Source organism: Pelophylax lessonae (assembly GCF_965119305.1).
Source record: "Pelophylax lessonae genome assembly, chromosome: 1".
NCBI lineage: Eukaryota > Metazoa > Chordata > Amphibia > Anura > Ranidae > Pelophylax > Pelophylax lessonae.
The window spans coordinates 523,653,843-523,668,813 of record NC_138768.1 but is presented as its reverse complement, the minus strand read 5'-3'; the positions used below and the strand labels follow the sequence as shown (position 1 = coordinate 523,668,813).

The window sequence follows — 14,971 nt, the reverse complement described above, 5'->3', positions numbered from 1 at the left end:
CCCCTTAAAGAAAGGATGCCACCACTGTGCGAATGGACTCCACCCGAATTTTCTGAACCCGCACAAAACGATTCAGGGCCTTGAGATCCAAGATCAGACGGACCTTGCCTTCCTTCCTGGGAACAGTAAATAGATTCAAATAAAATCCCTGAAAATGTTCCAAACCCTAGAACCGGGACAATTACTCCCTGTGCTAGCAGATCCTGCACAGTCCTGTAAAAGCCCAGCAGCCAACCTGAGGACAGGCGCAAATTGAAAGGAAAGAACCCTGCCAGAGGCAAGGACTGAAACTTGGTCTTGTAACCGGACTGAATCAACTCGTGGATCCATTTGTCTTGAATAAGATCAAGGTCCACGGGTTTGGAAAGAAGCGAAGAGGCCCCCCCACTCCAGATACGGGTGAGGGTGCCCTTTCAGGCAGAGGAGGGCTTGGAACCCACTTTTGACTTACCAGCCCAGGGCCTCTTGGAGCCCCCCGTGAAGTGACGGGTGGACTTTTGTCCCTTGTCCTGCGATCCCGAAAGGGCCGTTTGTGAGCCGAGAAGAAAGGACCACGTTAATGACGAGGCTCTTTGCTGTTGGCAAGTGAATACTCTTACCTCCTGTAAGACCCTTAATGGTCTCTTCCATAAAAGCACCCAACAAACGGTCTCCTGCAAAGGGAAGGCCAGTCAGCACTTTTTTGGAAGCCTGGTCAGCCGACCAGTACTTCAACCATATCATGCGGCAAAGGGTCACCGCAGTCACAGATACTCTGAAAGCCAAAGGGGCCACATCCAAAGATGCATCACAGATATACTGTAGCCCCTGTATCAACTGATCCGCTAGTTCAGGAGGATATTGACCCCCTTCCAGATCCTGACAAAGGAGCTTTGCTCATTCCGATAAGGACTGGGAAACCAAGGTGATAGCAAACACCGGCCTCAAAATTGAACCCACCACGGGGAAGAGATATCGGACCCGAGCCTCAGCTCTCTTGTCCACAGGGTCCTTAAAAGATGGGAAATCCTCCACTGGAAGAAGCGTGACCTTATTCAATCTGGAGACCTGAGAGTCCACTGCTAGTGAAACCGTCAGCGTCTTTATGAGAAACTCCTCAAAGGGATACCTCCTAGTGAAACGCTTAGGTATTCCAACCATGCATTTCGGGGACCTCCACTGACTAGCAACAATCTCGTCAAAATAGGCAGGAAAGAGGGAACACCTTAGATGGCCTACGGGTGCCAAATTTCACTGGCGCAGTCTAAGCAGCAGCAGCAGCTGTGTCCTCCACTTTTAAAGTTTCCCATACTGATATAATCAGTGCCTCCACAAGCGCCTTTTCATGGGCGCCTGTAGTGGAAATGGATTCATCCTCACTATCAGAGCACTCAGGGTGCATGGACACAGACCCAGCGGGTTAAATCGCTTCCGCAGCAGCCAAAACCCCCTCAGACTCTGAGGAAGCAGAGGATACAGGTGAAGGCAGGGGGGCGCTTCTTGCCAAGCCGCTTTTGCAGGGCCATATCAACTTTTGACACAAGTGATTGCAGGACCGCTGTCATGGTCGCTAGGGCAGACTGAGACCCAGAGGGTCTCGCAGCTTCTGAGAGTGGGTCAGGTGGTGATACCTTTTTTTTTTTACAAAAAAAAACCCTCACACCGCTATCGCTATGGGAATGCAAATTCCAGCGCACCAGCGGCGCTACTATAGCAGAAGAAGGAGCTGTATACCAGCAGGGACTCACCCTCATCTATTCAGAGCTGGATACAGAGCGCCAGTTTGCTTGCCATGCTGCGATCAGAAAGGAAGGGGAAGCGCACTCATTACCACTAGAGGCCCACCACTGCATCACCGCTCCACAGGCTACAAGAAAATGGCTTCAATGGGAAACTCCAAAAACATGGCCGCCGAACTACACAAACATGGCTGCCCAGGCTGTACACAGCCATCCTCAACAAAATGGCGGCACCACGCAGCGCAACACCCAGACCGGCCCTACAGGGACCCCCCGCACAGCCATTCGCTGCAGGAGCATCGGAAAATGAGTCGCTCCCACCTCCCTCCAGCCCATCACCATTGACACCCCATACCCCACAACAGCCCATGCACCCCGAGGGGGGACTAAGGGGGGGGTAGGTGAGGGCGACCAGTACAGGGGATCCCCACTAGTGAAGGGGGAAAACCAAGAGGGAAGGAAGGGCACAGAAGGGGCCTAACAACCTGAGGAAGGGCCCGCGTCCACCCCAGAGGAGAGGGTGGACACTACTCACCACACCTGGGAACCGAGCAGGCACCACTCCTGACAGTCCACTGCTCCATCTTGAAATGGGGGTGCTGCGGCCAGAGGTACTCTGCAACTCTGGCCGTGACCATTATCGTGACCAGTTGTATGCGTCCCCGCGAGATGTTTCACTCCACGTTCAGTGGGACCATGTCGCAGCCAACCTAGCACAGAGCTAATAGTTGGGTCACACTCACTGGCCAGACTGGTAAGACAGTAAGGATCTAGGATATCCTTTGCGTTGCCCAGTCCGGCAGTTGATTGTAGTTCTCACAGGAACCAAACTGATTGTAGTTCTCACAGGAACAGAAAATATAAAAGAAGAAAAAATTTAATTTAAAAGGAAAAAACGTCAGGACCGCAGATTTCAGCAGGAAACCAGGTCCTTACTCCTGACTAGGCAGAAAAACTAAAGTCCTATAGCAGGGTAGACAAGTTTTGTTTCCACCTAGTCCCAATCCTATGGAGAGCAGCATAGCCCAAGGGTCAAAGAAGATATGGAGCTATGTCCGTCAATGAACGAAAGAGAAAAAACGATTTTTGCTTGCACATGATTTGATGATGGAATTTAGCAGAGCTTTTGCTGATTTACTAAGCTCTGGAGCAACTGCTCTTGCAGAGTTTGAACTGCACTTTGCAAAGTGTGCAGTCTTTTTGCCTTTGGTAAATCAACCCCAGAATGTTGTTCTTTAGGTGTCAAAATCAAACTTACCCAAGAGCACTCCACTTTGGAACACTGTGCTGGATAGCAAAGCACTTTCCCTCGGTCACACAAGCAGTAGTCACAATGACTCCCATTCCAAAGCCCTCCATGGTACCTGATGGATCCATCCACTGTGCAGCTCCCTTTAGTGGACACACACTCCTCACAGCACTGGCCTGGTTGCTTTATTTTGGTTTGGCCCTAACAACATAAGAGAAAGAAAAATAACTAATGTCATGCAAAAACCGCAACATGAGTATATACAACTTTGGATCTACACCAAACTCATTTATTTCATGATGGTCAGTTTTAATATATGGACATTTTGGTGTAATGCCAGTCATAAATAAGAAAAAGATGAAATAAATAGATTATCCTATCCACACTAAACAACATGGATGAAGAAATCTCTGCTGCCCACTCATGTATTTAAAGGGGTTGTTAAGCCTTCTGTGCGCAGCAGTCCCCCTCAGCCCCTTTAATACTTACCTGAACCCCCTCTCTATCCAGCAAATGTCCAAGAGTGCCCCAGCTTTCTGGGACTCTCTCTCCTGATTGGCTGAAATACACCAGCGGCACCATTGCCCCCCGATGCTGTCAATCAAACTCAGTTAGACAATCAGGAGAGAGGGGGCTGGGCCAAATGGCAGCTCTGTGTCTGAATGGATACATGGAGCTGCAGCTCAGCTCGGGTGCGCCCGTAGCAAGCTGCTTGCTGTTTGGGCACTCAACAGGAAAGAGGGGGCCCGGAGCTCCTGCCAGGGACACAAGAACAGAAAGATCTGGGCGGCCCTATGCAAAATCATTGAACAGAGGAGGTAAGTATAATATGTTTGTTATTTTAATAGAAAAAATAACATATAGAGCCAGCCATGGCTTGAATTCTGGACAATTCACCAGCAATTGAGCTGTGTATGCCCAACTTTAATCTCAAGGCAAATGCTTAACCGCCTTAGCGGTAATCCCGAGCGTGACTCGGGGTTGATTTTTCATTGCACGAGCGGTAACCCCGAGTCACGCTCGGGGTGGATTGCAGAGAGCGCAGCGGAGCTTCTCTTACCTTATCCTGGCGATCCAGCGATGATCTCTCATTGCTGCGACCGCCAGCCGAGAGTCCCGCCGCTCCTCCGTCCTCCGTCGGTACGATCACTTCCTAGTTCCGTTCCCTGCAGCAGCAATGCTGCATGGGAGCGGAACTAGGGAGGGAAATTCAAAAAAAAAAAAAAACGTTGCACAAAACACACTTTATATTATATATATATATATATATATATATATATATATATATATATATATATATATATATATATATGCATATATATATATATATATATATATATATATATACATGCATATATATATATATATATATATATATATATATATATATATATATATATATATATATATATGCATATGCATATATATATATATGCATGCATATATATATATATATATATATATATAAAATTATATTATTGATTCAATTATAATTCATGCGTTATATATTATATATATATATATATATATATATATATATATATATATATATATATATATATATATATATGTGTGTGTATATATATATATATATATATATACACACACACACACACATATCTATATATAATATATAATGCATGAATTATAATCTAATCAATAATATAATTTTATTATATATATTATATATTAAATAATAAAATAATATTATTGATTCGATTATAATTCATGCGTTTGTGTTTCAAATTTATCACATCTGGGATGTCTACTAGAGTCTTGTTTTGGTCAGGTTTAAGTCAGTAATTACTAAGAATTATAGGCCTATAATACATAACGCCAAATTTCCATGAAAAGAATTGTACCGCTTTTGGTATGTAATTCCAGACATAATCATACCGCCAGGGAGGTTAATGAATATATATTAATAATGTCCATCAATAATCATGGTAACAAATATATGTGGCTTTCCTTGTGACAAGTTAAAAATACCCAAATGCAAAAGAAAATGTCTATATACTTTTTCTTTTATGTTGGCAATGTTGTCTGGCAGTGAGGTTTAAACAGCAATAATCATGTGCAAAATTCATCTATCTATATCAGGGGTCTCCAAACTTTCAAAGCAAACTGATAGTTTACTGTCCTTCAGGCTTTAGGGGGCCGGACTCTGGCCAACGGGAAACACTCCCCGGCATCAATGCCCCCATCACTGGCTACAGTTTGGAGACCACTGATCTATATCAACATTTTCATTTGTAGCTTTCAATGCATCACTATCAGTTACTGTCCTTGGTGTGTTGCTCTTTGACTTAAAAGGAGATGTAAAGCCAAAGCTCGTTTGGCTGTACATGTCCTATGGATCACAGGAGAGTGCAGTTCATTCTGCACTCCTGTGACCTGTTTTTCAGCAGAGAGCAGCCTGAAGTCCACTCTCCGCTGACGTCACAGATGTCGGTCCAGGTACCGCGTCATCACGACCATGGAGTCAGTGACGTGGAGTCACGACTCAGTGAGCCCATCCACAGCTCAGCGCTTCAATGAACGAGGAGGAGGCAGGACAGAGAGCTGCTGACTGACAGCTCTCTGCTAGGGGAGTTGTGAGAACCGAGCGATCGGCGGAGTTCGGTTGTCAGTGCAGAGGATCAGATCAATGCTGCATCCACCTAGGTAAGTATAAATGGGCAATAACACTAAACCCCATATTTCTGTTTTTAATGAGTCTATACAACATCTCCGCTGTATCTTTTCTATTCCAAACTTCAATTCAAAACTTTAATTGGGCTTTAGAATAAGATTGCTGTATCTTGTCAGCACTAAACTAAATACATATTTGTATTCAGCTCAGATGACACTGCAGATTAAAACTTTAATTTGCTTTAACTTTAGTTAAACTCTTTATGAAAACTTTAGGATTTCATAGGGCCCAGGCACACATTTACATTACAGCTGAAAATACACAATTTATGACTCCAAGCCATGGTAAAATGTTCCCACTAAGAAGCATTGGCTTACATTACCTTGTAACATGTAAGTGATGAACATGACTTAGTGTGGCACTTGACCTCTCCTTTATCACAAATGCAGGTAGAACAAGGATTTTTCTTCCACTGTGCACCATGCTGAAAAGACAAAAGTAGATGTGAACATTTTAAAGATCATAGCTTCTAAATGCTATAACAAAGCAACTTTATTACAATCTTTCCTAATAAAAATACAATTTTGGCTCTATAAGTACTAGTTTTAAAAAATAAAATGTAACTAGAAATTTAAATAAACCACTGACCCTAGTAGTCTCTTCTGAAATAAACCCTTCTCCTTGCCTATCAGCAGTAATGTACACTGAACCACAGATGCGCTGCTCAGGGTACGTTCATGGCACTGCTATGTGCCATGTTGAAGTGACTCCCGTGCGCATGCATGGGAGTGACAACATTGTAACCCAACCATTCAAGTGGCAGAACAGAGTCAACCTAGAAGGAAGACTCAACCTAGAAGGAAGACTGAGTTAAAATGTGAGCGCCCAGGACCAGCTGGAGTGCTGACACTACAGATCTAGAGGGCATCGTTTAAAGGGTAAATCTGCCATAATCCCCTAATATGCGGTACATATTAGGAGATTATGACATAAACCTCCTAGTGGGCCCACTCAGATAAAAATTTATTTCGGCTTTAGGTGTATTTCCAATTTGCCATTTTTTTTTTTTTTTTACAATAATTAACCTTGCCTGTACTGTGCTGGCAGAACTTTATAATTAGTTGCAAACTAAATGTACACACTGTCTGTACTAACAAAGAAATTGGGTTGCGTTTCCTTAATCTGTCCCCTAATTGAAAGCTATCCCAATCAATAGAAGTTGCCTATAAAGTCTTAGGTATAAACGTGCTCCAAAGAAAAAAGAAAAGTACCAAATATTTATATTAAAATATTTGTAGGTATAGTGCTTGAATGGGAATGCATAACAAAAATATAGAGAGGAGTCCTCAAATTTAACGGAAAAAGTGTAAACACACTTTAAGCTTGAAATCTCGAGTGACTTACTTATCACTATTAATACTTTGACATCTCTTGCTTTGCAGTGAAAGTCATCACTGCAGAGCACAAAACACAAAATATTTTCTAGGGAGGATAAAATAGCTAGAAATATGACTTTATCAGCAAATGACACACAGGTTTTTGAAGATGTGAGGGCACTGTGAATACAACATACCCCCGCTGCATTCCTATCTCTAAAAATGCGGCTTGCCAGGGAATGCAGTTTTCAAAGGGCTATTCTACTTGGCTAATCTCATCACAGTAATATTTCCAAATATCCTAAATTAAAGATGGCAGCAAGGGAGTATTCTGTCCCAGTTTATACTTTTAATTGAATGATATATTAATCACATACACTTGTACACATTAACACTGCCAGTCTTCAATTAGGGCCCACAATAAGTCTGTTGTTATGTGTTGGGAAACCAAGATGTCAGTGTTTTATAGGAACTTTTCCCACAAACTAAACAGCTGTACTAATTTTTTTATTTTTATTTAAATGTTATTTATTTTTCCAATACAAACAAAGTATACAACCATATTACATATTCCTATATACCATTGTTTTTTTCTCCCCCATACCCTTCCTAGTATCCGCCCCTACTCTTCTCCTATCTTTTCTTTTCAGTCCCCATTTTCTTCCATATTCCTTTCTTCATCCGCACATATTTCCACATATTTACTCGTTTTCTTAAAAACGATCCAATTTTCCCATATTTCAGAGAATCTTCCTATGCTATCTTTCTCACTACTGCATAGATATTGTATGAATATATAAAAATCAGCATAGATATTCCATATTCAATATGTATTCAATTCTTTTAAACCATTTCTTTATTGAGGGTCTTTCTGGGTCTAACCATTTTTTTCGAATTATACCTTTTGCAGCATTTAACAGATGTGGTAGTACTGTACTCCTATATTGTTTTTATTGTTTAATTTGTATTAGGGAATAGACAGCTCCACGAGTCCCCTGGTCCCCTGCAATCTCTATACCAGTAATTTATTTTATATATTGTTCCACTTTTTGCCAATACCCTTGTATTTTTACGCACTCCCACCATGTGTGTGTGTCATAGTACCCATCATGTTACATCCTCTCCAACACAGTGGCGATTTCTACGGCTGATATTTTTGTACTTTCTCAGGTGTTATGTACTATCTTTTCAAGAGTTTATAGTTCTTTTCAACTATCTTAATATCTACTGCTGAACTATGCAATGCTTTTAACTTTTTACCTATTTGGTGTTCTTCTAACTGTGTTCCCAATTCCCACTCCCATTTTCTAATGAATGGGGGTATTCTCAGCTCATCCAGCTCTGAGTATTTTGTAAATCCGTGCTGTACTATGTTTCACAGGCTCCTGTACATTACAAAAATATTCAAATGGATTTTAATCTTCCTCAGATCTGATTGATTGTGGCAATGCTGATGCAAAGTGCTTTAGCTGAAAATGCCTCCATTCATTCAACTTCATCAAATCACCCTTGTGTTTTAAATCCTGATTTGAACAAATTTTCCCTTTTTTATGATATCTTTCAACTGTGCATTTTTAATCCATTCACCAGATTGCACCTCATTACCAGGTAGAAAAAAATTGGTTCAGTGCAATTAATGGTAAATTATATTCCCATTTTACTTGCTTGTGTATTTTATCCCATATCCTAATTACATATTTAGTCAATTTGTGTGTATATACATCCAGTGTTTTATATCTATATGGAATCCATATATTGTTTTTCAGTAATGTCTTACTCAGTGTATTTTCAATCTCCACCACCTTTTACCACTTTTTACCTTTGACAATTCAATCATTCGTGTTAATACGACAGCGTTGTAATATCTTTTAATATCTGGTGCTGCTAGCCCCCCTTGTGTTTTACCTTTAGTTACCGTAATACTGAATATTGTATTCTTGGTTTCTTGTTCTGCCAAATGAACATTAACATCATTGGCTTTAATGTTCTAAAGTATATCTGGGGTATTGATATTGGGAACATCTAAAATTTATACAAAATCTTTGATAATATCACCATCTTTATGATAATCATTCGCCCGATCCAGAACGGTCTATTCATTTTTTGTTTTTATTCTGTTTAATCTCGTTTAATAATGGGATATAATTTGCTTGATATATTCTCTCTAATGATGGTGTTAGATTTATACCGAGGTAATTTATCCCACTTTTCCCCCATATATACGGAAATTCCCACCGTAATGCCTCCTCTTCTTCGTTATTTAAATTTACATTTAAGATTTCTGATTTTATTGGATTAATCTTAAAATAGAAAGTTCTCTGTACTTCTTTAATTCTTTTGTTAAATTTGGTAATGTTATCCTGGGATTGATCAGATACAACAGGATGTCATTCGCATATGCTGCTACTTTATGTACATCATCTCCAATCTTCATCCCTCTTATATCTACAATATTTCTTATTGTTGCAAGAAGTGGCTCCAATGAGAGTACAAACAAGAGAGGCGATAGCGGGCAGCCCTGTCTCATTCCAATAAACATTTCAAAAGATGGCGACAGGCTCCCATTTACTCTTACTGCCGCTGTGGGGTGATATAGGCATTTACAGTGGGTACGGAAAGTATTCAGACCCCCTTAAATTTTTCACTCTTTGTTATATTGCAGCCATTTGCTAAAATCATTTAAGTTCATTCTTCTTCCTCATGAATGTACACATAGCACCCCATACTGACAGAAAAACACAGAATTGTTGACATTGTTGCAGATTTATTAAAAAAGATAAACTGAAATATCCCATGGTCCTAAGTATTCAGACCCTTTGCTGTGACACTCATATATTTAACTCAGGTGCTTTCCATTTCTTCTGATCATCCTTGAGATGGTTCTACACCTTCATTTGAGTCCAGCTGTGTTTGATTATACTGATTGGACTTGATTAGGAAAGCCACACACCTGTCTATATAAGACCTTCCAGATCACAATGCATGTCAGAGCAAATGAGAATCATGAGGTCAAAGGAACTGCCTGAAGAGCTCAGAGACAGAATTGTGGCAAGGCACAGATCAGGCCAAGGTTACAAAAAGATTTCTGCTGCACTTAAGGTTCCTAAGAGCACAGTGGCCTCCATAATCCTCAAATGGAAGACGTTTGGGACGACCAGAACCCTTCCTAGAGCTGGCCGTCTCGCAAACTGAGCTATCGGGGGAGAAGAGCCTTGGTGAGAGAGGTAAAGAAGAACCCAAAGATCACTGTGGCTGAGCTCCAGAGATGCAGTCAGGAGATGGGAGAAAGTTGTAGAAAGTCAACCATCACTGCAGCCCTCCACCAGTCGGGGCTTTATGGCAGAGTGGCCCGACGGAAGCCTCTCCTCAGTGTAAGACACATGAAAACCCGCATTGAGTTTGCTAAAAAAACACCTGAAGGACTCCAAGATGGTGAGAAATAAGATTCTCTGGTCTGATGAGACCAAAATAGAACTTTTTGGCCTTAATTCTAAGCGGTATGTGTGGAGAAAACCAGGCACTGCTCATCACCTGTCCAATACAGTCCCAACAGTGAAGCATGGTGGTGGCAGCATCATGCTGTGGGGGTGTTTTTCAGTTGCAGGGACAGGACGACTGGTTGCAATCGAGGGAAAGATGAATGCGGCCAAGTACAGGGATATCCTGGACAAAAACCTTCTCCAGAGAGCTCTGGACCTCAGACTGGGCCGAAGGTTTACCTTCCAACAAGACAATGACCCTAAGCACACAGCTAAAATAACGAAGGAGTGGCTTCACAACAACTCCGTGACTGTTCTTGAATGGCCCAGCCAGAGCCCTGACTTAAACCCAATTGAGCATCTCTGGAGAGACCTAAAAATGGCTGTCCACCAACGTTTACCATCCAACCTGACAGAACTGGAGAAGATCTGCAAGGAGGAATGGCAGAGGATCCCCAAATCCAGGTGTGAAAGACTTGTTGCATCTTTCCCAAAAAGACTCCTGGCTGTATTAGATCAAAAGGGGGCTTCTACTAAATACTGAGCAAAGGGTCTGAATACTTAGGACCATGTGATATTTCAGTTTTTCTTTTTTAATAAATCTGCAACAATGTCAACAATTCTGTGTTTTTCTGTCAGTATGGGGTGCTATGTGTACATTCATGAGGAAGAAGAATGAACTTAAATGATTTTAGCAAATGGCTGCAATATAACAAAGAGTGAAAAATTTAAGGGGGTCTGAATACTTTCCGTACCCACTGTATATAATGCCTTGACCCATCCTATCATCTTAGGGCCCAGTCCCAAGTTTTCTATTGTGTTCAACATAAAACTCCAATCCACCCTGTCAAATACCTTTTTGGTATCTATTGACAAGAATATACCTGGGGCTTTTCCACCTCCCAGTTTATGCAGTAAGAGTAATGTTCTTATCCCATTATCTTTACCTTCCCTCCCTGGTAAAAGCCCTGTTTGATCTGTATGGATCCATTCAGGCATCAATTCCTTCATTCTTGTGGCCAATACCTTTGCATAAAATTTTGTATCAGTATTAAGTAGAGCTATTGGTCTGTAGCTGGAGCACAAGGTTGGGTATTTTCCTTATTTGTGTATAACTGTAATATGTGCCTGTAGTGATTCTTTCCTAATTTCCTTTGTCTCTGCCAATCCGTTCATATATACACACAGTTTTGGAATCAGTTGTTCTTTGAACGTTTTAAAAAAGCAAATTGTAAACCCATCGGGTCCTGGACTCTTCCCTATTGTCGTGTTTTTTTTATTGATCTCCTTTTGTGTTAATGGATCTTCTAAAAAATTGTAGTTCTTCTGGAATTTTGGGTAATTTTGCTTCCTTTAAATAGTTTTGTATTTTTTGTAATCTTTCCACTTCAGCTTCTTGTGGCCCCTTCTGTCTTACTGCATTTAATAAGCTATAGTATCTTTGGAAGACTTTACCTATTTCCATTGATGAATGCATTATCTCCCCTTAACCATTGTTAATTTTTTCTATAAATGCTTTTACTTTTTTATTTTTTATTATTTTTGCTAAATTTTTTCCTGGTTTATTTCCCCATTTATATTTGTCTTTGGCCACTCCATTGAAAACCTGTCTTGTTTCCTGTTCCATTAAGTCTCTAAACTCATCTCTTTTTAGTACCAGGGCACGTTGTACTTCTCTATCCATTTTCTCTTTATGGTATTGTTCCAACTCTTATATTTCTGTTTTAAGTCTTTTCATATTCCTTGTCCTCTCTCTTTTCTTTTAGCCCCTAATGAGATCAGTGTTCCTCTAATGTACGCTTTATGGGCTTCCCATATCATGGCATCTGACATTCCTTGTGTTTCATTTAGCTGAAAATATTGATCTAATTCTTTTTTATTATATCCTCTATCTTTTTATCCTTTATTAGGTCTTCATTTAATCTCCAGGTACTCATTTTTTCTTGAATTTCCCTTAATTTGAAGTTCATTATAACTGGGGCATGATCTGACAATGTCATTATTTCCATTGATGTTTTTCCTACTGACTTCAACCCTCTGTGCTCCACCATTATATCATCCAGACTTGAATATGTCTCATGCACTGGAGAGTAGAAAGTATAGCCCTTTATCCCAGGGTGTTGTACTCTCCACACATCTACCAGTTGTCATTGGTGCAGTTCCTTTTTTATCATCTTAAATTGGTAATCTCCGACTCCCAGTGCACGCGACATACTGTCAGTCCCTGGATCCATTCAGAAATTTAAATCTCCTGCTAGGATTAATTGGCCCCTTCTAGAGTCTATCAGCTTATGCCAAACATCTCTCAGATATCCTGTTGGATTCTTATTAGGGGCAGTAAACATTAGCCAATGTAAATTCTACACCTTGTAGAAATTAGAAATATAAATCTGCCTTCTGGATCCACCTTTCTATCCTGTAATATAAATTCTCTTGCCATCCCTATTGCCACGCCTTTTTCTTTGTTATTTGGAGAATCTCCGTAGCACCATGTTGGATGATATTTTGAGTATAATTTAACATTTGAATCCAGTGCTATGTGTGTATCTTGTAGAAATATTATGCTTGCAGAGTAACTTTTTTAATTTCTTTTAAGATCTTACGTCTCTTCCCTGGACTATTTAGTCTTCTTACATTATATGTTATAAATTTTAGTTTTACCATTCTATCCTCTTCTTTCTTTCTCTGCACCTTATCGTTCCTCTTTCTCCCCCAACCCCCCCCCCCCCCCCCCCATGGAAGACATGGACATAGAGGTTGAAAGAGGATTTGTTCTCCACAAAAAATAGGATTAATTGGCCCCTTCTAGAGTCTATCAGCTTATGCCAAACATCTCTCAGATATCCTGTTGGATTCTTATTAGGGGCAGTAAACATTAGCCAATGTAAATTCTACACCTTGTAGAAATTAGAAATATAAATCTGCCTCACACAGTGCTATGTGTGTATCTTGTAGAAATATTATGCTTGCAGAGTAACTTTTTTAATTTCTTTTAAGATCTTACGTCTCTTCCCTGGACTATTTAGTCTTCTTACATTATATGTTATAAATTTTAGTTTTACCATTCTATCCTCTTCTTTCTTTCTCTGCACCTTATCGTTCCTCTTTCTCCCCCAACACCCCCCCCCCCCCCCCATGGAAGACATGGACATAGAGGTTGAAAGAGGATTTGTTCTCCACAAAAAATATAAGAGGGCCAACCAAGAACTGAGAAAGACACAAGAATAGGGGAATTTTTCCACATCCTAAAACCATGTATTCTCTCCCCAAACCCCTCCCCCCTCCCTTCCTACTCTAATACTAATGATCTTGTTTGTTAGAGTTTCAACCCACTTCTGGTCTTTGAGTAGATACCTTCTTCCCCCCTTGGGATCTTCCAACTTATCTACTCTTCCTACCCAGGGTAGAACTCTTTCTGGTGCCTTTCTGAACCTCCCTCCCTTCTGACTAGGGATGAAGGTTCAGAGCTCATCAGGTGCCCATTTTTCCCACCCGAACAGCTTATATTCTCTATCCATTCCCTTCTCCTCCCTCCCCCCCCCCGCACCTCTATTGCTTCTATTTAAATTGTTTTAGTCTGTACTCCTTTTTTAGATATCTATTGTTTTTTCTTATTTGTAATTTGCAACCATTGTCCGTCTTCCATTTGTTCTTTTCTTCTTTTGGCATCTGTCCAACAGGGGATCTCTGGTACTGCGAGATACAATTTTCTACAAAATTCCTCAGCCTTGCTGAGCGTCCCTCTTTCTTTCCTTTTAGACATGCAAGAAATCCCCAGTTGTAGTGTATATACTGTTTTCTCATTTGTTCCAGAAGGGATTTAAGGGATATTCTTCTCTTTAATGTCTCTTCTGATAAAATCGGCAAAAATCTGGAGATTAATCTTTTCATATTTCAGTGGGGGGTTCCTTCTCAGATTACTCCATATTTGGACTTTGTCTTCATAGTTGTGGAACGCTACAATTATATCTCTTGAGGATTCCACTGGGATACCCTGTGGTCTTCTTATCCTGATCAATCTGATATTTGTCCCCTTAGTAACAGATTAAATATTCTCCTCACTGTTTCTATTAGGTCTTCTTTTTGCGTTGTTTCTGGGATTCCCCGGATTCTCAAGTTTTTTCTTCTACCTCAGGTTTTTTGGTCCTCTAATTTATAAGCCATGTCCCTTTGTTCTTTTTGTAAATTTTTAATTTAATTTTTAAGCTCTTTATTTTCTTGTGAATGGACCTCCATTCTCTTTTCTGTTTCTTCTAATTGCCTCAGCATCTGACCCAGGTTTCGATGTTGTGTTGCCATTTCAGTTTTCAAAGAGTTCTCTAATTTAGCAGACATATCTGCCATTTCCATTTTTGTCATTAATTGTGTTTTAAAGCTTTGCTCTTCCAATAGGATTTATTTCATTTTCGCTTTCTAACTCTATATCTCCTTTCGGATGGTTTGATACAGTTGAACCAATTGTTGTATTATTTTTATTATTTCCTGGTGTTTGTTTTACCCGAGTTCCTGGCTGATTT

General features: G+C 40.4%; 1 protein-coding gene across 1 annotated transcript in view; it reads right to left on the bottom strand.

Moving 5' to 3' along the window:
- The window catches only part of FRAS1 (Fraser extracellular matrix complex subunit 1), an 843,167-nt gene that overhangs the window by 549,168 nt on the left and 279,028 nt on the right, over positions 1-14,971 (bottom strand). The window contains exons 8-9 of the mRNA XM_082266873.1: positions 5,982-6,083; positions 2,977-3,168 (exon numbers count right to left, since the gene is read on the bottom strand). Of these exons, the coding sequence (XP_082122999.1) occupies positions 2,977-3,168; positions 5,982-6,083 (294 nt within the window). The remainder of the gene's footprint in view (positions 1-2,976; positions 3,169-5,981; positions 6,084-14,971) is intronic.